Source organism: Rana temporaria, chromosome 12 (genome assembly GCF_905171775.1).
Source record: "Rana temporaria chromosome 12, aRanTem1.1, whole genome shotgun sequence".
Taxonomy (NCBI): Eukaryota; Metazoa; Chordata; class Amphibia; order Anura; family Ranidae; genus Rana; species Rana temporaria.
Genome location: NC_053500.1, coordinates 114,874,158 through 114,897,542, shown reverse-complemented (window position 1 = coordinate 114,897,542; position 23,385 = coordinate 114,874,158). Strand labels below are relative to the sequence as shown.

General features: G+C 45.8%; 1 protein-coding gene across 2 annotated transcripts in view; it reads left to right on the top strand.

The window, feature by feature from the left end:
• LOC120918610 (protein-glutamine gamma-glutamyltransferase E-like) overlaps positions 1-1,753 on the top strand; it is a 148,841-nt gene extending 147,088 nt beyond the window's left edge. For both annotated transcript variants that reach the window (XM_040330283.1, XM_040330284.1), the window contains exon 13: positions 1,568-1,753. In XM_040330283.1, the coding sequence (XP_040186217.1) occupies positions 1,568-1,718 (151 nt within the window). In that variant the 3' untranslated portion in view covers positions 1,719-1,753. The remainder of the gene's footprint in view (positions 1-1,567) is intronic.
• Positions 1,754-23,385: the final 21,632 nt, after the last annotated feature.

The window sequence follows — 23,385 nt, the reverse complement described above, 5'->3', positions numbered from 1 at the left end:
GCCATACTTAACATTAGCTACCCCTCATATAGCAAGGGTAACTATATGCCGGAAAAAGCCGAATGCAAACAACGTAAAAAAAAAGCGCCGGGTGGTCGTTCGTTTCTGAATCGGCGTAACTACTCATTTGCATATTCCTTGCGTAAAAATACGGAAGCGCCACCTTGCGGCCAGCCTGGAATTGCAGCCTAAGATCCGACGGTGTAAGACACTTACACCTGGCGGATCTTAGGGAGATCTATGCGTAACTGATTCTCTGAATCAGTCGCATAGATACGACCGGCCGAACTCAGAGATACGAGTCGTATCTCTTTCTGAATCCGGTCCCTTGTCTGTTGGGTGGGGCCCTAAACCATAGTCAGGTCAGAACTAAATAGCCCAACACACAGCTGTGCAATTAGCGTACCTTTCTCTCCAAAATCTGGCGTACACCAACCGTCTTTAAGGTCGCACAGTGTCCCATCGCCACACAGCAGATAGAAACACAACTGAATTTAGCCTGGGCATCTAGGTTTCAATGATTTTTGGACATTAAGGAGTTTGCATAATACTAAAGTGTGCTATTACACCTTTAAGGTACAAATTATAAAGCCTAAGTTTTAGTATCTATGGGCCAAATCCTCAAAAGAGATACGACGGAGTAACTGCTGTTACTCCGTCGTATCCCTGGTCCTCACTATGGAACTGATCCACAGAATCAGTTTTCCATAGTTAGGGAGAAGATCCGGCATGTGTAATTGAATTACACTGCCGGATCTTAGGATGCAGTACCGCATCCGCCGCTGGGGGCATTTCGTGTCGAAATGCCGCCTCGGGTATGCAAATTAGCACTTACGGAGATCCACAAAGCTTTTCTACTTCGTTTTTTCTCCGTAAGTATTAAGTTGCATACGCAAAATTAGGGCTGCTTTTACATGGTGTAAAGTTAGTACACCATGTAAAAGCAGACCCTTCTGTCTAGCGACGCGTTTTTTTTTCGAATTTGAATTTTTTTTTTCGCGCCATATTTTTTTTTTTTTCGACGCAACTTTATTGACCCGTCGCAATCCACAAAGCCCGGCGTAACGTAATTTTGCGCTATGCCGTCACGAGCATGCGCAGTACGGCCAGCGTGGGAGTGCGCCTCATTTAAATGGGAATCGCCCCCATGAAATGAGGAACGCCTTGCGCCGGCGGAATTTAAGTTACACGGCCAGAAATTTCTAGGTAAGTGCTTTGTGGATCGGGCACTTAGGTAGAAATTTTAAGGCAGTTTAACTTAAATTAGAAATTCGCCGTTACGCCGGGTCTTTGTGGATTTGGCCCTATCTATTTATCTACAGTATCTATCTATCCAGCATATTTCATGAAAAGTTGTATCTGACATCCATTATAAAAGGATCCAAGATCCCTTCCAACAAAATTGGCTTCATTCCATGCATGGAAGTTCATAGGAATAGAGAAACACGTATGCTAAAGAATTACTGCAATACAAGATTTCCACCCATCTGCCTGCCCTTCTGTATATCTACATAAACAGTTACATACTTCCCACAACTTACTAATAAACATCTTTTTTTTCTTCTAGTGTACCAAGTATGAAACCAAATGAGAGGATTACAATTCCGTTTGACATAAAACCACGCAGAAAAGGTGACAGAAGTCTCCTAGCGGATTTCTCCTCTAAGAAGTTTCCAAATGTGAAGGGCTTCCAAACAGTTCCGGTGGCTTCATCATAAAAAGCCATACCTGCCGGAGGGAAGAGAAAAAAAAACTAATTTAGAAGCCTCATTTGTTGTTTGTGCATGGAAACATCACCATGCAAAAAGATTTTTAGCCATTTTGTCATTTGCATTCATTTCCAAATAAAGGAATTCCTATTTAAATAATTAGGAGAAAATCTGTACAGTGGAACCTTGGATTACAAGCATAATCCATTCCAGGAGATTGCTTGTAATCCAAAGCACTAGCATATCAAAGCGAGTTTCCCCATAGCAGTCAATGGAAACTAGGATAATTTGTTCCGCAATGACTTCTATTGCATGCAATACCGCATGTGGCCAGAGGTGGGAGGGGGCAACAGAGAGCCTCTGAAATACTCGAGGACAGCTCGGCTGAACTTGAAAACCCACGGAAAGACTCGAAAGAACTTGGGAACTGAGTATTTCCGAACGGCTCGGAACCGTTCTGAGTGTCCCCGGCGCCCCCGCACCTCTGGCCAAATGCGGAACTGCATACCCCATTGACTTGAATTCTGCTCAATTTGCGAGACAACACTTGCAAACCGAGTCAGGATTTAGAAAAAAAAAAGTTGTTCATCATTTAGAACGCTCGTTACCAAGGTTCCACTGTATCTTTGATTTAAAAGTAAGAATGCTGACTCTACAAGTTAAAAAGTGAATGATAACAGACAAGTATTGGAATGTCCCAAGAATAGAACACATAGATATTCTTAAAGAGGAGCTCCAGGCTCCTGCAGAAAAAATACTGTAGCTACTGACTTTTAATATTCAGGCACTTACCTGTCCAGAAATCCAGTGGTGTCTTTACTCGAGCAAATTTTTCAGTCGGCTATCGGGTGCCGCCGCCGCCATCTCCTCTAAGTGAAACCAGCAGTGAGCAGTGCGCTCTGTGAATTAATTAAAGTAGAGTTCCACCCTAAAACGTACTTACCAGAAATAGCGGTTGCTATGCGGATCTTCCTAATCTGCCTCTTCTTAGTCCGCGGCTGGTCTTCATCCTCACGTTGTCTTCTGGGGAATGGTGCGCGCTGTTTTCTAAGAACTGTGTGTATCCCAAAGAGCAGCCGCCCATTCATACAGCGCCGCGAGACTCGCGCATGCGCAGTAGGAAACGGACAGTGAAGCCGCAAGTCTCCACTGCCTCGGGAGGCCGACATCGCGGGCTCCTAAGACAGATAAGTGTCCTTATTAACCACTTAAGACTCGGACCTTTAGGCAGCTAAAGAACCCAGCCAGGTTTTGCGATTCAGCACTGCGTCGCTTTAACAGACAATTGCACGATCGTGCGACGTGGCTCCCAAACAAAATTGGCGTCCTTTTTTTCCCACAAATAGAGCTTTCTTTTGGTGGTATTTGATCACCTCTGCGGTTTTTATTTTTTGCGCTATAAACAAAAATAGAGCGACAATTTTGAAAAAAAATCGAAATTTTTTACTTTTTGCTATAATAAATATCCCCCAAAAATATATAAAAACAACATTTTTTTCCCTCAGTTTAGGCCTATACATATTATTCTACCTATTTTTGGTAAAAAAAATCACAATAAGCGTTTATCGGTTGGTTTGCGCAAAATTTATAGCGTTTACAAAATAGGGGATAGTTTTATTGCATTTTTATAATTTTTTTTTTTTTTTACTACAAATGGCGGCGATCAGCGATTGTTTTCGTGACTGCGACATTATGGCGGATACTTCGGACAATTTTGACACATTTTTGGGACCATTGTCATTTTCACAGCAAAAAATGCATTTAAAATGCATTGTTTACTGTGAAAATGACAATTGCAGTTTGGGAGTTAACCACAAGGGGGCGCTGAAGGGGTTATGTATGACCTAATATGTGTTTCTAACTGTAGGGGGGTGTGGCTGTAGGTGTGACGTCATCGATTGTGTATGCCTATAAAAGAGAACACGATCGATGCAGCCGCCACAGTGAAGAACGGGGAAGCTGTGTTTACACACGGCTCTCCCCGTTCTTCAGCTCCGGGGACGGATCGCGGGACTCCAGCGGCGATCGGGTCCCGCGGTCACGGAGCTTCGGACCAGGTCGCGCGCCCGCGACCCACGGTTTGGCACTAGCACAGGATGTACCTGTACGTGCATGTGCCCAGCCGCGCCATTCTGTGGACGTAAATGTGCAGGAGGCGGTCCTTAAGTGGTTAAAAGTCAGAAGCTACAGTGTTTGTAGCTGCTGACTTTAAAAAAATAAAATAAATTGTGGGAGGAACCCCGCTTTAAGGATGGTGAATCTTCCCAGGGGGGACACAGGCAGCAATCTTGATAGGGTTCTAATCGTAGCCTACTCCATCCAAAATTGAAAAAATTAACTAAAGGTAGAACTTGATTTGTTATTTTCTGATGACTTACAGGTTGACATACTTTGTATTATTTTCTGGGCTTGCTGTGTTCTGTCCCTAGTTTTTTTCCTTATACCCTTTCCCTTCTCCTCTTTTAATTACCTTCTTCCCCCTCAGCTCAAAGAAGAAACCATAGCGGGAAGATCCTGCAACTGACATTTGGATTTGTATTGCTTCCCGAGCAAACTATTTTGTAGCTTTCTCCTAATTAGGGCAGCACAGTGGTGTAGTGGTTAGCACTTTCACCTAGCAGCAAAAGGGTCGTTGGTTCGATTACCGACCACGATACCATCTGCCTGGAGTTTGCATGTTCTCCCTGTGCCTGTGTGGGTTTCCTCCGGGTCCTCCGGTTTCCTCCCACACTCTAAACACATGCTGGTAAGTTAATTGGCTCCAGTCTAAATTGGCCCTAGTATATGTACCAGCGCGTCGAGATCCTACAGGGTAAATGACCGTGCTATATCAAGATGCAACTCAAATCGATTGTTGCTCAGCAGACTTTATGCTTTGCTTTGCCAATGTTCAGCTTTCATTGTACCTTTGACCATTATTGTCTTTTCTGAAATGACATTGTAAACCTGTTCCGTTGTTAGATTTTGAGGCATTAAATAAAAATACAATTATAAAAAAAATTACGTTTTGGCTGTACATATACTTGAGGTATACAATGCAAATAGAACACTCACCCTAAAAGAATCATTCTTATCCATACGAATACGATATATACAGTACATAGCTCAAGAGGTACTCTACTGGGATACTGCATGCCCATTGTAATAGAAGTCATCATGTTGTATATTTGTCAGAGAGATATTAATAAATGATGCCTAGTTCCTTCCCCAGTACCATGTAACTCCTCTGGAATTAGGACAACTACTAAACAACAAAGTAAATATTTTGTACGCTCTATCTTCTGTGCTGGAATGTGGTACTAGGGCAGGGGTGTCCAAACTTTTTTCAAAGAGGGCCAGATTTGATGAAGTGAACATGCTCGAGGGCCGACCATTTTGCCTGACATTCTTTAAACCATAAAAATTTGGTCTAAGTGTGTTCGTTCGAGCACTAATATACCGCCTAACAAGAATTATCTTGCCTTTGTGGCTGTGTGTGGTGAAGAGATGAGCTCAGGCGTATTATTTGGATATACCGTATTTATTGGCGTATAACACGCACCTTCACTTTAAGAGGGAAGTTTCAGGGGAAAAAAACTAAAACATTTGAAATAAAGGACTGTGAAGCAAAACAAATGTCAGTGCCCATCTGCAGCACCCACCATTGCCAGGAATGCAGAACCCACCATTGCCAAGAATGCAGCACCCACCATTGCCAAGAATGCAGCACCCACCATTGCCAGGTAATGCAGCACCTCTCATTGCCGGGAATGCAGCACCTATCATTGCCGGGAATGCACCCACCATTGCCGGGAATGCAGCACCTATCATTGCTGGGAATGCACCCACCATTGCCGAGAATGCACCTATCATTGCTGGGAATGCACCCACCATTGCCAGGAACGCAGCACCTATCATTGCTGGGAATGCAGCACCTATCATTGCCGGGAATGCAGCACCTATCATTGCCGGGAATGCACCCACCATTGCCGGGAATGCAGCACCTATCATTGCTGGGAATGCACCCACCATTGCCGGGAATGCACCTATCATTGCTGGTAATGCACCCACCATTGCCAGGAACGCAGCACCTATCATTGCTGGGAATGCAGCACCTATCATTGCCGGGAATGCAGCACCTATCATTGCCGGGAATGCAGCACCTATCATTGCCTGGAATGCAGCACCTATCATTGCTGGGAATGCAGCACCTATCATTGCCAGAAATGCAGCACCTATCATTGCCAGGAATGATCAGCAGTGCCCAAGTGTCCATCTGCAGCCAGCGTGCCCAAGTGTCCATCTGCAGCCAGCGTACCCAAGTGTCCATCTGCAGCCAGCGTGCCCAAGTGTCCATCTGCAGCCAGCTTTTCAATTTTGCCACCGAGATGTCCTGTGTTATCGGCGTTATTCGGCTCCTCTCGCAGTCCCGCCCAGTCCCGCTCCTTGGCCCGGCTTCTATGATGGACATAACACACGTCCAATGGCGGGACTGGGCGTGACTACGAGCGGAGCGGAGCCTAGCCAAGTACACAGTATACTCGGCTCGGCTATTTCGGAGGTGCTAGCTCCTCCTCACCCACAAGCAGCAGGGAACAGCGTATAACACGCACAAAAGTGTGTGTTATACACCGATAAATACAGTATATCTTTTGTGGTCCTGGCGCTGGGAGATCGCTGATGGCCACAAAAGATATATATGTGTAGATAACCAGGCGTGCTGTTCAAAACCGGGCCACGGGCCGTGATTGGCCCCCGGGCCGGACTTTGGACATGCCTGCACTAGGGGAAGGCTCTCCACTCTTTTTAGTTGCAGCGCTCACCAGCTTTCCAGCCCTCTTAGGACTATGGGTATTCCTTCATATTCAGCACTACAAAACAAAAATAGTGCGCACCAGTCTAGAGCGTTACCATAATATACAATTTATTGATGAATAAAAACAAATGACATACTCACAATGTGCTCGAACAAACATAACGGACCAAAAGCCAACTATCTCCAGATCAGCAACGCATATCCTATAGGAGAAGAAAGACTTCTTATGCGCCCAATATTGCTTGCGCATTTCGAGAGGCAGCCCCTCTTCTTCAGAGCCAAATCTGACAATGTCTGAAGTCTGGTTGAAATATATATATATATATATATATATATATATATATATATATATATATATATATATATATATATAAAACGAATAACTCATATGTCCAATTCCTAATTTGTATAGAGAGCTTGCCATTCTGACCACTCTGATTTGCACATGCAGACTGGCTTATTCGTAGCCCATGTATACTGTAAAGCAGGGTTCTCCAAAATTCTAAAACAAAGGGCCAGTCTACTGTCCTTCAGACTTTGGGAGGGTTGGATTGTGGCCAGCAGGGGTAGAAAGTGTCCTGAGCCCAGCAGCAGTGAGAATAAATATGGCCTCGGGGTTGGTGGTCAGTAGGAGGAGTAGTGCCCCATTATTGGTATTAGTAGGAGGAATAGTATCCCATGATTGGTATCGGTGGAAAACACAGTGTCCCATTGTTGGTGTCAGTGGGAGGAATAGTGCCCCAAGGGCCAGATAAAGGCTAGCAAAGGGCCAGATAAAGGTTAGCAAAGGGTCACACCTGGCCCTGGGGCCGCAGTTTTGAGACCCCTGCTGTAAAGCATAGGGATTACACATATAGGACCCTTTTTACACTTGCCTCAGTACAAAAGAACAAAGACCTGTAGGCTTAAAGGGGTTGTAAAGGTAAAACAAAAAGTTCCCTAAATAGCTTCCTTTACCTTAGTGCAGTCCTCCTTCACTTACCTCATCCTCCGATTTTGCTTTTAATTGCCCTTATTTCTTCTGAGAAATCCTCACTTCCTGTTCTTCTGTCTGTAACTACACGCAGGAATGCAAGGCTTTCTCCCTGGTGTGAAGAAAGCCTCTTGAGGGGGGCGAGCAGGAGGGTCAGGACACTCTCTACTTTGCAGATAGAGAAAGGAGCTGTGTGTTAGTGGGCGTCCTGACACTCCTGCTCGCCCCCTCAAGAGACTTTCTCCACACCAGGGAGAAAGCCTTGCATTACTGTGTGTAGTTACAGACAGAAGAACAGGAAGTGAGGATTTCTCAGAAGAAATAAGGACATTTAAAAGCAAAATGGAAGGATGAGGTAAGTGAAGGAGGATTGCACTAAGGTAAAGGAAGCTATTTAGGGGGGGAAAAAATTACCTTTACAACCCCATTAAAACTGGGGACCTTTTTATTCAGTTCTGGTGCTTAGGAAGGCCAAAGGTGATCGTATCCAGTGCAATTAAAGAAAGTATTCTTATCAGTTCTGATGTGGTTTGCAACAATCCAATCAAGAGGTGTGATAACAAGTATCAGGCATAAGAAGAGCTAATTATAAAACAAAGCATGCTGGAGGCTTTCTTCACCACAGTTTCTAGATCCTTGCCTCTCTATGGAATGAAGGGAAAATGGGAATGGCTCCCCTTTTCCTCATGGGAAAATGGCGGGAGGATAGGGTATATTTTTCCCCTGGAGTCTATTTCCCTTAAGGGGTTAATTTGGCGGGCTCACAGGTCTGAGGGGACAAGGTAGAGTGACCTCTCAGTGACCTGTGAAAGCCCGCTTGAGTTTGACAGGTTAGATCCAGTTTTTCAGTCATTTGGCTAGCAACAGGGAAAGCCCGCGCAAAGTGTTCAAAATCTAGTTAGAACTGGCTGAGTTTGGGGCTATTTAACCACTTCCTTACTGGGCACTTAAACCCCTTCCTGACCAGAGGACTTTTTGCGATTCGGCACTGCGTCGCTTTAACTGACAATTGCGCGGTCGTGCGACGTGGCTCCCAAACAAAATTAACGTTCTTTTTTCCCCTCAAATAGAGCTTTCTTTTGGTGGTATTTGATTACCTCTGCGGTTTTTATTTTTTGCGCTATAAACAAAAATAGAGCGACAATTTTTAAAAAAAAAAAACATTTTTTTACTTGTTGCTATAATAAATAGCTCAATTTTTTTTTTACGTTTTTTTTTTTATCCTCAATCTAGGCCGATACGTATTCTACATATTTTTAGTAAAAAAAAAAAAAATCGCAATAAGCGACTGGTTTACGCAAAAGTTATAGCGCCTACAAAATAAGGGACAGAATTATTATTATTATTATTTTTTTTTACTAGAAATGGCGGCGATCTGCGATTTTTATTGGGACTGCGACGTTATGGCAGACACATCGGACACTTTTGACACATTTTTGGCGCCATTCACATTTATACTGCAATCAGTGCTATAAATATGCATTAATTACTGTATAAATGTGACTGGCAGGGAAGGGGTTAACACTAGGGGGTGAGGAAGGGGTTAAATGTGTACCCTAATATTAGTGTTCTAACTGTGGGGGAAGGGGGGTGACTGGGGGGGGGTGACCGATCTGTGTCTCTATGTACAAGAGACACAGATCCGTCTCCTCTCTCCCCTGACAGCACCGCTGTCTGCGAGAGCCAGGAATGAGAGATGATCTCATATGTAAACATATGAGATCATCTCTCATTGGCCGCACAGATCGCCTAGGCAACGGCCGCTCCGATTGGCCGTTCAAGGCGATCTGTGACTGGCTGTGTCCAAAGGACAGCAGTTCCCTCGGGAGCGCGCGCGGGGAACGTGCAAAGGGGCGGCCGTAAAAAGACGGCCTGTTAGAGATTGGGAGCCGCGCTGCGGCCGTACAAAGTCGTACGGCCGTCAGCTAGTGGTTAAAGAGGGTTCCGTCGGCTTGGAGATTGGGAGCCTCAGAGACAGAAGAACTGTGGTGTTCACTTATTGTGTTACTGTGGTGTTTATTTATTTATCTATCTATTTACTTATTTATTTATTTAAAACCAATAATAAACATCCGCGTCCTTTAATATCCAATGAGTGTCTGCTTCGTTTTTTCTATTTTAAACTTTTAAGAATTTTATTTATTTCCCGTCTGTTTTCCCATACATTTTAACCACTTCCCGACCGCCGCATGTATATGTACGTCCACAGAATGGCACGTACAGGCAAATGGGCGTACATGTACGTCCTTGCCTTCTAGCGGGTGGGGGGTCCGATCGGGACCCCCCCGCGCTACATGCGGCGGTCGGATTCCCGCGGGGAGCGATCCGGGACGACGGCGCGGCTATTAGTTTATAGCCGCTCCGTCGCGATCGCTCCCCGGAGCTGAAGAACGGGGAGAGCCGTATGTAAACACGGCTTCCCCGTGCTTCACTGTGGCGGCGTATCGATCGAGTGATCCCTTATATAGGGAGACTCGATCGATGACGTCAGTCCTACAGCCACACCCCCCTACAGTTGTAAACACACACTAAGTGAACACTAACTCCGACAGCGCCCCCTGTGGTTAACTCCCAAACTGCAACTGTCATTTTCACAATAAACAATGGCCCAGATTCAAGAAGCACTCGCGCCCGCGCAACCATAGATTACGCAGCGCAAGTGCTTACTTGCTCCGGTGTAACAAGTGCTCCTGATTCAGGAACCTCGTTACACCGACTGCAGGCTAAAATCTGCGCGGCATAAGGCTCTTATGCCTCGCAGATTTTAGGCTGCATTCTTGCGGGGGCCGCTAGGGGGCGCTCCCATTGTGTATCAGCGTGTAGTATGCAAATTGCATACTACCACTGATTCACAAGCTTGCGCAGGCCCCGCGCAAGCCAGGTACGGAGTTTCCGTACGGCTACTTTTAGCGCAAGGCTGCCCCTTCTAATAGTAGGGGCAGCCAATGCTAAAGTATAGCCGGCCTTTCCGCGCCGTGAAATTTGAATTTCACGGCGTTTTCGTAAGTGAAACGTGAATGGCGCTGGACGCCATTCACGTTCACTTAGAAGCAAATGACGTCCTTGCGACGTCATTTGCCGCAATGCACGTCGGGAAAGTTTCCCGACGGAGCATGCGCTGTACGCTCGGCGCGGGAGCGCGCCTAATTTAAATGATTCCCAGCGGGATCATTTAACTTGTGCGCGCTTACGCCGGGCAAATTTGCCGGCGCGCCCTCGCAACTCACGGAGCTTCTGCTCCTTGAATCGAGGGCAGCGCAAAATATTTGCAGGGGCGCAGGGCAAAATTGTTGCCCTGCTCCCCCGCAAATATCGCGCAATTCTACTTGAATCTGGGCCAATGCAATTTAAATGCATTTTTTGCTGTGAAAATGACAATGGTCCCAAAAATGTGTCAAAATTGTCCGAAGTGTCCGCCATAATGTCGCAGTCACGAAAAAAATCGCTGATCGCCGCCATTAGTAGTAAAAAAAAATAGTTAATAAAAATGCAATAAAACTATCCCCTATTTTGTAAACGCTATAAATTTTGCGCAAACCAATCGATAAACGCCTATTGCGATTTTTTTTACCAAAAATAGGTAGAAGAATATGTATCGACCTAAACTGAGGAAAAAAAAATGTTATATATGTTTTTGGGTGATATTTATTATAGCAAAAAGTAAAAAATATTGAATTTTTTTCAAAATTGTCGCTCTACTTTTGTTTATAGCGCAAAAAATAAAAACCGCAGAGGTGATCAAATACCACCAAAAGAAAGCTCTATTTGTGGGGAAAAAAGGACGCCAATTTTGTTTGGGAGCCACGTCGCACCACCGCGCAATTGTCTGTTAAAGCGACACAGTGCCGAATCGCAAAACCTGGCCTGGGCATTTAGCTGCCTAAAGGTCCGGGGCTTAAGTGGTTAATAATGCATCCATGTTCTATTGGATTTGGGTAAAGGGCGATGGTCAGGTTTCTCAGTTGCCGCAATTGCAGTAGTTGACAGCCTTGACTTTTATTTGGGATTGTGATGAAAGTGAGACCTACAGATACCCTTTGTTTTATGATCTTGCCACTTGTTGAGTAGAGTGTTTTTGGTATTGTTTAGCCTGTCCTTATCGTAAATTGTCTAGTAAATAAGGCTAAAGATGTGTAGAAATTTTAAATATGCAACTAAGATACGGCGGCGTAAGAGACTTACGCCAGTCTGATCTTAGCCTAATTTCGGCGTATCTTGCTTTCTGAATACAGAAAGAAGATACGCCGGCGCAGCTTTGAATTTACGCGGCGTATCAATAGATACGGAACCTTAGACTATTCAGCGTAATGCCGCGTTAAAATCTCATGGGCCAGATTCACAGCTGAAATACGCCGGCGTATCTACTGATACGCCGGCGTATTTTCAAATTTGCCGCGTCGTATCTTTAGTTTGAATCCTCAAACCAAGATACGACGGCTTCTGGCTTCGATCCGACAGGCGTACGGCTTCGTACGCCTTCGGATCGTAGGTATAATAGTTTGGCGCCCGCTGGGTGGAGTTCACGTCGTTTTCCAAGTCGAGTATACTAATAAGCTGTTTACGGCGATCCACGAAGGTACGCGCGTTCGCCGCATTCTCTTACGTCGTCGCTAGTCGGCTTTTCCCGGCGTATAGTTACGGCTACTATTTCTTGGCTTATATTTAGACTTGCCATGTTAAAGTATGGCCGTCGTTCCCGCGTCGAATTTAAAATGTATGTATTTTTTGCGTAAGTCGTCCGTGAATAGGAAAGGACGTAACGCACATTGCCGTTCAAAAAATTACGTCGGTGCGACGTCATTTCGCACAAAGCACGGTGGGAAATTTCAAAACGGAGCATGCGCAGTACGTTCGGCGCGGGAACGCGCCTAATTTAAATGATATCTCAAAAATATTCCGATTGCACACCTTCCGGCAAAATGGCCAAGTAGTAAAAGGGTGCTGAAACGATCACCGGCTGGGAACCGGAAAGCAAATCATATATATATATACTCGCCAGCACACCAGGAATCATAACGTCCAAAGATTTAATGCATATCTATTATGTCAAAAAGAGCAACGTTTCGAGGCCACGCAGGACCTCTTCGTCAGGCAAGAAGAGGTCCTGCGTGGCCTCGAAACGTTGCTCTTTTTGACATAATAGATATGCATTAAATCTTTGGACGTTATGATTCCTGGTGTGCTGGCGAGTATATATATATATAATTTAAATGATACACGCCCCATTTGAATTAGGCGGGCTTGCGCCGGACGGATTTACGTTACGCCGCCGCAAGTTTACAGGCAAGTGCTTTGTGAATCAAGCACTTGCCCGTAAAACTTGTGGCGGTGTAACGTAAATGTGATACGTTACGCCGCCGCGGATTTACGCAATTCTACCTGAATCTGGCCCCATAAGGGAGTTTATTGTAACAGGTTCATTTAGCTTTCCCACATGACAGTTGTAAAAAAAAAAAAAAAAAATTGGCCACATAGAGATGATACTGTTTTCAATTAGTCAGTTGACTCATAGGTTTTTATTGCAAGGAGGAGCAGAAAAGCAGAATTGCTACTTTCTATAGCACTTCAATGCTGTAAGTAGATTCTGCTTGTAAAGAACAAATATGTTGCCGACATGTACTTTACATGCATAATTACATACTATACTCAGAAACATGGCAACTAACCACATTCTAATTATAAAAAAATGATATAATTGTACAAAGTTTATTAATACAGTAGATAAAAACATATCACATATGACCATAAATAAAATAAAAACTACAGGGGGTTATGTGACTTTGTTCCTCAACGGATTTAGGGATATGGAAGAATAATGGATCCACAACATGATATAAAGGTAAGTACTTTTACCAACCTGATTGACAGAGGAGACCACTTGGACTTTGTGGTCTATATATAAAGATGCATAGTCCCTGATGTAAGGGAAGGGCGGGCTCTGGGGACCCTGATGTAAGGGGGGGGCTCTCTGGGGACCCTGATGTAAGGGGGGCTCTCTGGGGACCCTGATGTAAGGGGGACTCTGGGGACCCTGATGTAAGGGGGGCTCTGGGGACCCTGATGTAAGGGGGGGGGGGCTCTCTGGGTACCTTGATGTAAGGAAGGGGCTCTCTGGGGACCCTGATGTAAGGGGGGCTCTCTGGGGACCCTGATGTAAGGAATGGGCTCTCTGGGGACCCAGATGTAAGGGGGGGGCTCTCTGGGGACCCTGATGTAAGGAATGGGCTCTCTGGGGACCCAGATGTAAGGAAGGCTTTCTGGGGACTCTGTTGTAAGGGTGGCTCTCTGGGTACCCTGATGTAAGGAGGGGCTCTCTGGTGGACCCTGATGTAAGGAGGGGCTCTCTGGGGACTCTGTTGTAAGGGTGGCTCTCTGGGTACCCTGATGTAAGGAGGGGCTCTCTGGCGGACCCTGATGTAAGGAGGGGCTCTCTGGCGGACCCTGATATAAGGGGAGCTCTCTGGGGACCCTGGTGTAAGGAAGGGGCTCTGTGGGGACCCTGATGTAAGGGGGGGGGGGGCTCTGTGGGGACCCTGACGTACGTAAGGCTCTATGGGGGCATTCAGTCAGGTCCATAAATATTGGAACATCGACATAGTTCTATACACCACCACAGTGTATTTGAAATGAAACGAACAAGATGTGCTTTAACTGCAGACTTTCAGCTTTAATTTGAGGGTATTTACATCCAAATCAGGTGAACGGTGTAGGAATTGCAACAGTTTGTATATGTGCCTCCCACTTTTTAAAGGGACCAAAAGTAATGGCACAGATTAACAATCATAAATCAAACTTTCACTTTTTAAAACTTGGTTGCAAATCCTTTTCAGTCAATTACAGCCTGAAGTCTGGAACACATAGACATCCCCAGATGCTGGGTTTCATCCCTGGTGATGCTCTGCCAGGCCTCTACTACAACTGTTCCTGTTTGTTCTTGCGGCATTTTCCCTTCAGTTTTGTCTTCAGCAAGGGAAATGCATGCTCAATCGGATTTAGGTGAGGTGATTGACTTGGCCATTGCATAACATTCCACTTCTTCCCCTTAAACTCTTTGGTTGCTTTCGCAGTATGCTTCGGGTCATTGTCCATCTGCACTGTGAAGCGCCGTCCAATGAGTTCTGAAGAATTCGGCTGAATATTAGCAGATAATAATATTGCCTGAAACACTTCAGAATTCATCCTGCTGCTTTTGTCAGCAGTCACATCATCAATAAATACAAGAGAACCAGTTCCATTGGCAGCCATACATGCCCACGCCATGACACTACCACCACCATGCTTCACTGATGAGGTGGTATGCTTTGGATCATGAGCAGTTCATTTCCTTCTCCATACTCTTCTCTTCCCATCACTCTGGTACAAGTTGATCTTGGTCTCATCTTTCCATAGGATGTTGTTCCAGAACTGTGAAGGCTTTTTTAGATGTTGCTTGGCAAACTCTAATCTGGCCTTCCTGTTTTTGAGGCTCACCAATGGTTTACATCTTGTGGTGAACCCTCTGTATTCACTCTGGTGAAGTCTTTTCTTGATTGTTGACTTTGACACACATACACCTACCTCCTGGAGAGTGTTCTTGATCTGCCCAACTGTTGTGAAGGGTGTTTTCTTCACCAGGGAAAGAATTCTTTGGTCATCCACCACAGTTATTTTCCAAGGTCTTCTGGGTCTTTTGGTGTTGCTGAGCTCACCGGTGCGTTCTTTCTTTTTAAGGATGTTCCAAACAGTTGATTTGGCCACACCTAATGTTTTTGCTATCTCTCTGATGGGTTTGTTTTGTTTTTTCAGCCTAATGATGGCTTGCTTCACTGATAGCTCTTTAGGTCTCATATTGAGAGTTGACAGCAACAGATTCCAAATGCAAATAGCACACTTGAAATAAACTCTGGACTTTTTATCTGTTCCTTGTAAATGGGATAATGAGGGAATAACGCACACCTGGCCCTGGAACAGATGAGCAGCCAATTGTCCCATTACTTTTGGTCCCTTAAAAAGTGGGAGGCACATATACAAACTGTTGTAATTTCGACATTATTACATACATTTTTATCATTTATTAGCGCTGCGTCAGCCTTAGGGCTTTTTTTTATATGGTCCTGAGGATTAAGAGTTGTGTAGGAGGAATGAAGAGGAATAGTCTGCAAGCAAGGAAAGTTCTGGAGGAGACTGAAGTAGTAACTTGTACAGAGAAATGTACATAGTTGTCCCGATTGATTGATTGATTGATATACAATCCACCAATTGATTGATATACAATTCACCAAATGATTGATATACAATTCACCAATTGATTGATATAAAATTTGCTAAGCATCATATAATTCCCTTACCCCATTCAAGTTAAATTCCCTCAATAAAATAAACAAAAACAAGTATAGCGCCTGGCTACTTTCATAGCAGGTGCTGCTGTAAATTTAGAGGGGGTCAGAGAGTAAGTTGCCTCTGACCATGTTTATTTGGATAAATTTAAGGGCCTCTGTTCTAGCTCTGGCTGTACTGTGTGCCCATGCTTGCTGTCTGGGACTCTCACCCCCCCCCCCCCAGACAGCAGGTGGCAGCAGTGAGGTTCGGGTCGTGTGGATGCTTCTCTTCGGCAGCCAATCAGGAGGGTTGATCGCCTCGCTGTGCATGCTGGGGAGAGGTATTTAAAGGGCAGATGCCATTGGTGTACGTCATCGTCCCGCCGCCATCTGCCTGGGCAGTCGTCCCACCACCCCCGTGTGTGGCCCTCCTGGCCGGGGTGTGTATGTTAGAGTGTTCCTGGTTCTGGGACCACGTTGGTCCGAAGCCACTAATCTACCTGTGGGTCCGGTGGGTAGACTGGGTCCGCAATTTGCAAGTGGTCCTGTGCTGTCCGTCCCGGGGGAGGAAGCTGACCAATGAGGAACCTGTCGGGGGGAATACCGAGCACGAGGCTCATGTTCTAGGAGAGGCCTGGTGCTTCATCGAAGGACACATCGTTCTGAAAGGCTGAATGATGGTCGCCTATCAGTCCTGAAATTACTAAAGCTGCTTGAAGGAGATATAGGTGCTAAATCCAGTTTGAGAAGGCTTTCGGACCAAGAAAATCTCCACTCTTTGGGAAGGTCTGTGGCAGGGACTTTCTTAAAGCTCCGAGTGACACTCTGGCTGCTAGGCTGGTGAGAGAGGCCTATCCAGGTGCACTATACCCACTCTGGCTAGAGTGGCAAAGAAAGTTGTCGTTGGAAGCAGGACTGTTTCCAGTAACCAGTTAACCCTGAATCCGCCATCTTCCATTTCTTCTATCCCTTCACCTACAACCACTTTTACTATTTTACCCCGTTGGGTAAAAAAAGCACAGAAAATACATCGACAGTGTGGACATTAACTTTATTACAGCTCTCATCCAGTACCCTAGATGGCGGAGATATAGAGGTAACATGCCACCCAAATCAAACCAGCAGCTCCTTCGGGGGTAGTGCTACACAAGCATATAGACTGTTCATTGTCTCAAAGTGACTGGGAAGTGAATGCCGGGCTGGGCAGTGTGACAAGTGGGCCACATCACTTAGCAGCCCCTAAGGGGGTACCGCTATAATTCAATTACAATATGACTTGTGTCGTAATTGTACACGCTATATAATTTTTTCTTTATTTGCAATTTTTTTCCCCTCAAAAGGGGAGTTACCCTTTAAAGCTTTCCTTTCCCTTGCCCTGGGAGATCTTTGGAGCAGTTGGGTGGGCTGGTGAAGAAGCAGCCAGGTGGGCTGGTATTCCTTGCAGTCAGTAGAACTGGGATAAGTGTCTACAAGGGAGTTGGAAATACTTCCGGAATGCAGACTCCTTAAAGGGGTTGTAAATAAAACATATTTTTTTTTAAAATAACAAACATGTTATACTTACCTCCACTGTGCAACTCGTTTTGCACAGAGTTGCCCCCAATCCTCGTCTTCTGTCTCTGGTCCTCCCCGCAAGAACTCCACACAGTCATGCAAGCTCCCTTGCATTGTGTGGAGTCCTTGCGGGCGCGCTCCCGTGATACAGCGAGTGGCCATAGCCGCTCACTTTATCACTCGGCCCTGCCCCTCGGTGCACCGCATCATTGGATGTGATTGACAGCAGCATCAGCCAATGGCTGCACTGCTTTCAATCCATCCACTCTAGCCAATCAACGGCCAGGCTGAGCGGCGAAGAGGATGTCGGGGCCGAGCGCGGTACTTTCGAGGGGTCAGGTAAGTATAACGGGGGGCTGGGGGCGGTATAGTCAGAAGTTTTTTCACCTTAATGCATAGAATGCATTAAGGTGAAAAAACGTTTACCTTTACAACCCTTTTAAGGGGATTTTGCATCTTTTATTATCAGAGACTGTCAGGGCCAGATTCTCAAAGAGCATACGACGGCGCAACGCCATTTGCGCCGTCGTAAGTCCTAATCTGGCCCGGCGTATCTATGCAACTGATTCTTAGAATCAGTTACGCATAGATATCCATTAGATCTGACAGGCGTAAGGCTCTTACACTGTCAGATCTTAGATGCATTTTTTTTCCCGCCGCTAGGTGTCGCCGGCGTCGTTTTCCCCGTCGTCTATGCAAATTAGCTATTTACGCGAGATTCCCGAACGTACGCGCGGTCGACGCAGTGAATTTACAACGTTTCTGTAGCTTTTGCGACGCATAAAGTTGCCCCTGCTATATGAGGGGCAACCAATGTTAAGTATGGCCGTCGTTCCCGCGTCGAAATTTAAAAAAGTACGTTGTTTGCGTAAGTTGTCCGTGAATGGCGCTGGACGCCATTTACATTAACGTTGAAACCAATGACGTCCTTGCGACGTCATTTAGCGCAATGCACGTCAGGAAATTTTAGGGACGGCGCATGCGCAGTACGATCGGCGCGGAAACGCGCCTAATTTAAATGATCCACGCCCCCTACCTGGATCATTTGAATTAGGCGGGCTTGCGCCGGAGAATTTACGCTACGCCGCCGCAACTTTACAGGCAAGTGCTTTGTGAATCAAGCACTTGCCCGTAAAAAAAACTTGCGGCCGCGTAACGTAAATGAGATACGTTACAGCCGCATAGTTTAATGCCGATCTAGGAGAATCTGACCCTCAGTGTTCAGGAGGAGGACCGTTCTGGTGCGTGTACATAGGGAGGAAGTTGTCCCTGTTTTGTTGCAAACAAGCTGGGCATCCCATAATTCCTTATCCCCATCTACATTATTACCCCTGCCGGGGTAGTGCTACACATGCAAAATGAACAGCCTAGTTGTGTTTAGTAAATCAATCCCTGATATTTTATCTGTAACAAGCACACAACCCAACATTCTGATAGCTACATCAAATAATTAGGATGCCAAGCACCAAATGACGCTAATTAACGTATTGGCCTATTTTAACTCCTACACCCATTTTGTTTTTTCAATTAATTTCTTATTGTAAAGTAATTTCTCTCAGTAGATGCAAACAATGTACATGACAAATTTGAGCTTCTCTGAGTAATCATAATTGGCATATTCTTTGTCAAACCTTTTACAGCACACACCCTTGTACAAGACTAAAGGAGAATGTATCAGAATTATAATGATGACCCATTTCCAGATCATTTGAATATTTAAGGCACAGGGTTGAGAATGTCATCATCTATGGGATACAAGAGCTGAGAAGCCCCTTAAAGGGGTTGTAAAGGTTTGTTTTTTATTTTCTAAATAGGTTGCTTTAACCACTTGCCGCCCGCCAATGACAAATTGACGTCGGCAAAGTGGTTGTAGAATCCTGACTGGACGTCATATGACGTCCTCAGGATTTTGAACCGGGGGCGCGCATTGCGGCGATCGTTGTTGCAGGGTGTCAGTCTGACACCCCGCAACACCGATCAAGGTAAAGAGTCTCTCACAGAGACTCTTTACCACGTGATCGGCCGTGTCCAATTACGGCTGATCACGATGTAAACAGGAAAAGCCGGTAATCGGCTTTTCCTCACTCGCGTCTGACAGACGCGAGTAGAGGAGAGCCGATCGGCTGCTCCTGTGACAGGGGGGGTTTGTGCTGATCGATTATCAGCACAGCCCCCCCCCGAGGATGCCCACTGGACCACCAGGGATGCCCACTATACCACCAGGGATGCCCACTAGACCACCAGGGATGCAAAAAAAAAAAGTATGCCACCCTAGACCACCAGGGATGAGAAGGACACAAAAAATGGATGCCAATCAGTGCCGCAATGGATGCCAATCAGTGCCCACAATGGGCATCACTGATTGGCAGGCATTGTTTGGCACGGATTGGCATCCATTAGTACAACACATACGATAGTGCCCATCTATGCCCATCCGTGCCACCTATCAGTGCCCATCCCTGCCACGTATCAGTGCCCATCCATGCCGCCTATCAGTGCCCATCCATGCCGCCTATCAGTGCCCATCCGTGCCGCCTATCTGTGCCGCCTATCTGTGCTCATCTGTGCCACCTATCTGTGCCCATCCGTGCCGCCTATCCAAGCCCATCCAAGCTGCCTATCCGTGCCGCCTATCAGTGCCCATCTGTGCCGCCCATCAGTGCCGCATATTAGTGCCCATCAATGACACCACATCAGTGCCACCTCATCGGTGCCCATCAGTGCTGCCTTGTCAGTGTCCGTCAGTGCAGTACCATCAGTGCCCATCAGTGAAGGAGAAAACGTACTTATTTACAATGTTTTAGAACAGAAACAAAAAAAAAACTTTTTTTTTCAAAAAAAATGGTAATTTTTTTTAAAATAATTGCAGAAAATAAATATCCCAGAGGTGATCAAATACCACCAAAAGAAAGCTCTATTTGTGGGTACAAAATGATAAAAATTTAGTTTGGGTACAGTGTAGCATGACCGCGCAATTGTCATTCAAAGTGCAACAGCGCTGAGAGCTAAAAATTGGTCTGGGCGGGAAGGTGTATACGTGCCCTGCATGGAAGTGGTTAAGCTAGCGCATTGTTGGTTCACTTACCTTTTCCTTCAATTTCCCTTCTAAATGTTCCGTCGGAAGTTCCGACGGAATTAGATAGAGAACATGTTCTCAATTTTTCAGATGAAAAAAAAATCTATCGGAATTTCCGGACTAAAAACCATGCATGCTCGGAAAAAATTTGATGTATGCTCGGAGGCATAGAACTTAATTTTCTCGGCTCGTCATAGTGTTTTACGTCACTGCGTTCTTCATGGTGGGATTTTAGTGTGACAGCTTGAGCCGAATTCCGTCTGGAATTCCGTCTGTGTTTTTAATCGAACAAATGTTCGCTGTGCGAACAGACAAACTTTCTGGCAACAAATGTCCGATGGAGGCTAATCCAATCATGTGTACACAAGTCCATTGGACTAAAGTCCAAAGTACAAACACGCATGCTCAGAACCAATGCTATAAATCAGACAACAATAGCAGAAGTTTCCCACAGGGTGGCGGTAAAGAGCTGAAAAAACACGTGATTTGGTGAAAGTTGTCTGAAAAAGTCCAGCCGTGTGTATGCATACCAGGTTCACAACACCTATTCGGGACAAAATCCACGGAAAAGTCAGTTGAAAGTCTGATCGTGTGTATGAGGCTTAAGTCTATTTCTCAACACAACAGAACAGGCTGTAATGCAGTTAGCTGGAGTGTGACTTCAATTTGTTAGTGTATATAAATCTGCTAGAACATCTAAAACCACCCTACCCCCAGACTGACAATTAGAGAAAAAGGAAACTGCCGCTCCAGGTGAGTGCACTCAGCAATCAGTGTCCTCTCAGAAGCGTGGGTGCAGGCAATGCACGGAGCGAAGAGAAAAAGACTGGACAGCCGCACTTCCACAAAATTCTTAAAATATTGCCTTTAATAGTAAAAAATGGAAACAGCACTACAAATCACAGCAGCCAGTGGGCTGGATAGTTGACGCGTTTCGCACTGGGGTATCAGCGCTTAGTCATAGCTAAAAGCTAAAAGCTATGACTTTTAGCTATGACTAAGCACTGATACCCCAGTGCGAAACGGGGTATCGCACTGGGAATCGGGAATGTTTTTGGCTAAAAACAGTAGCGGCTACACAAAAATGTCCACCGCCGCCACGAGTGTTGTTCCCCTTGTGTTCAGTGCAGAGAAGAGGGGCAGCCAATCAGCAAAATTCTATTGTACACCGAAGCCTATTGGCTGCAGGGATTGGCGGCCCCTCCCCGCTCGCCACTGAACACAAGGATGTGATCATCCTCCACCTGCCGCTGCTGACAATGATGCCATCCGCCGCAATTATTTCTGCATATTGGTTACTGTTTATGCACTTTGTTTTTTCATTTATTACTGTATCACTGATTTATATTAGTATTGAGCACATGCACTTTATTGCAGGATGTTGATATCACAATTGTATGGTTTATATATATTGCTTTCAAAGTGGTACAATATTATATCATATCTAATCCATTACAAGTTCTATGATCATTGCACATTTGCACTTTACTTTATAGCGCTCCCTTATCACCATACACCCCATTAGAAAGTTTGTTATTCATAACACTTCAGGGGAGAAGCTTTATTATTATATTTTTCTCTGACCATAGAGCGGAGTCCTTTTTTATATTTATTGCTGTGTAGTGGAGTGGAGTAATCAGTGTAGTGTAGTAATCGGTGCTGTGTAGTAGTTAGTGTAGTGGTAATCAGTGTAGTGGATGTTGTGGTAATTAGTGTAGTGTAGTGGGTGTTGTGGTAATTTAGTGTAGTGTAGTGGGTGTTGTGGTAATTTAGTGTAGTGGGTGGTGTACAGGGCCGGCCCTACCATGGGACCCGATGGTACCATTGTACCAGGCAGCACTTTAAGGGGGGCAGCAAATTGCCGCCCACCCGCCAACCCATTCCACCAGCTCCGCTCTCCACTCCACTCCACTCCACTGTGGGGCTAATTGCCGCTCCTCCTGTTCTGCTCTCCGCTCCACTGTGGGGCTAATTGCATGAATAGAACCATAACAGGTCCTTTTTATACTCCTATACCTGTAAACAACCATAACAGGTCCTCTTTATACTCCTATATACATGTATAGAGCCATGATAGGTCCACTTTAGTTATCATGATATAAAATAATGGATGTGGGGGCATTTTGGTGGGTGTAATTTTTTTTGGGGGTGGGGCAGCATTTCATTCTTGGTACCAGGCAGCACAATGTCTTGGGCCGGCACTGGTGGTGTAGTAACCAGTGTAGTGTAGTGGTAGTGGGTGGGTGGTGTAGTGAAAAGTGCAGTGTAGTGCGTGTTGCACCTGATGCAAGGACGGACTCTGCTGGGGAGGCCCCAGATGCAAGGACGGAGTTCTTGGGAGGCACCTGATGCAAGGACGGACTCTGCTGGGGAGGCACCAGATGCAAGGACGGACTCTGCTGGGGAGGCACCTGATGCAAGGACGGACTCTGCTGAGGAGGCACCTGATGCAAGGACGGACTCTGCTGGGGAGGCACCTGATTCAAGGACGGACTCTGCTGGGGAGGCACCTGATGCAAAGATGGACTCTGCTGGGAAGGCACCTGATGCAAGGACGGACTCTGCTGGGGAGGCACCTGATGCAAGGACGGACTCTGCTGGGGAGGCACCTGATGCAGAGACGGACTCTGCTGGGGAGGCACCTGATGCAAAGACGGACTCTGCTGGGGAGGCACCTGATGCAAGGACGGACTGCTGGGGAGGCATCTGATGCAAAGACGGACTCTGCTGGGGAGGCACCTGATGCAAATACGGACTCTGCTGGGGAGGAACCTGATGCAAGGACGGACTGCTGGGGAGGCACCTGATGCAAGGACGGACTCTGCTGGCATCTGGTGGTAGGTTTCACGCTCAGGGCTTCCACTGATTCTGCATTATGGCGAGTTGAATGATTTCATTTTATATTACAATGTAATAATAGAAATAATGCGCTTCAATCACCCTGATACCATAACAACCATGGTGCCGGGATGATTAAAGCG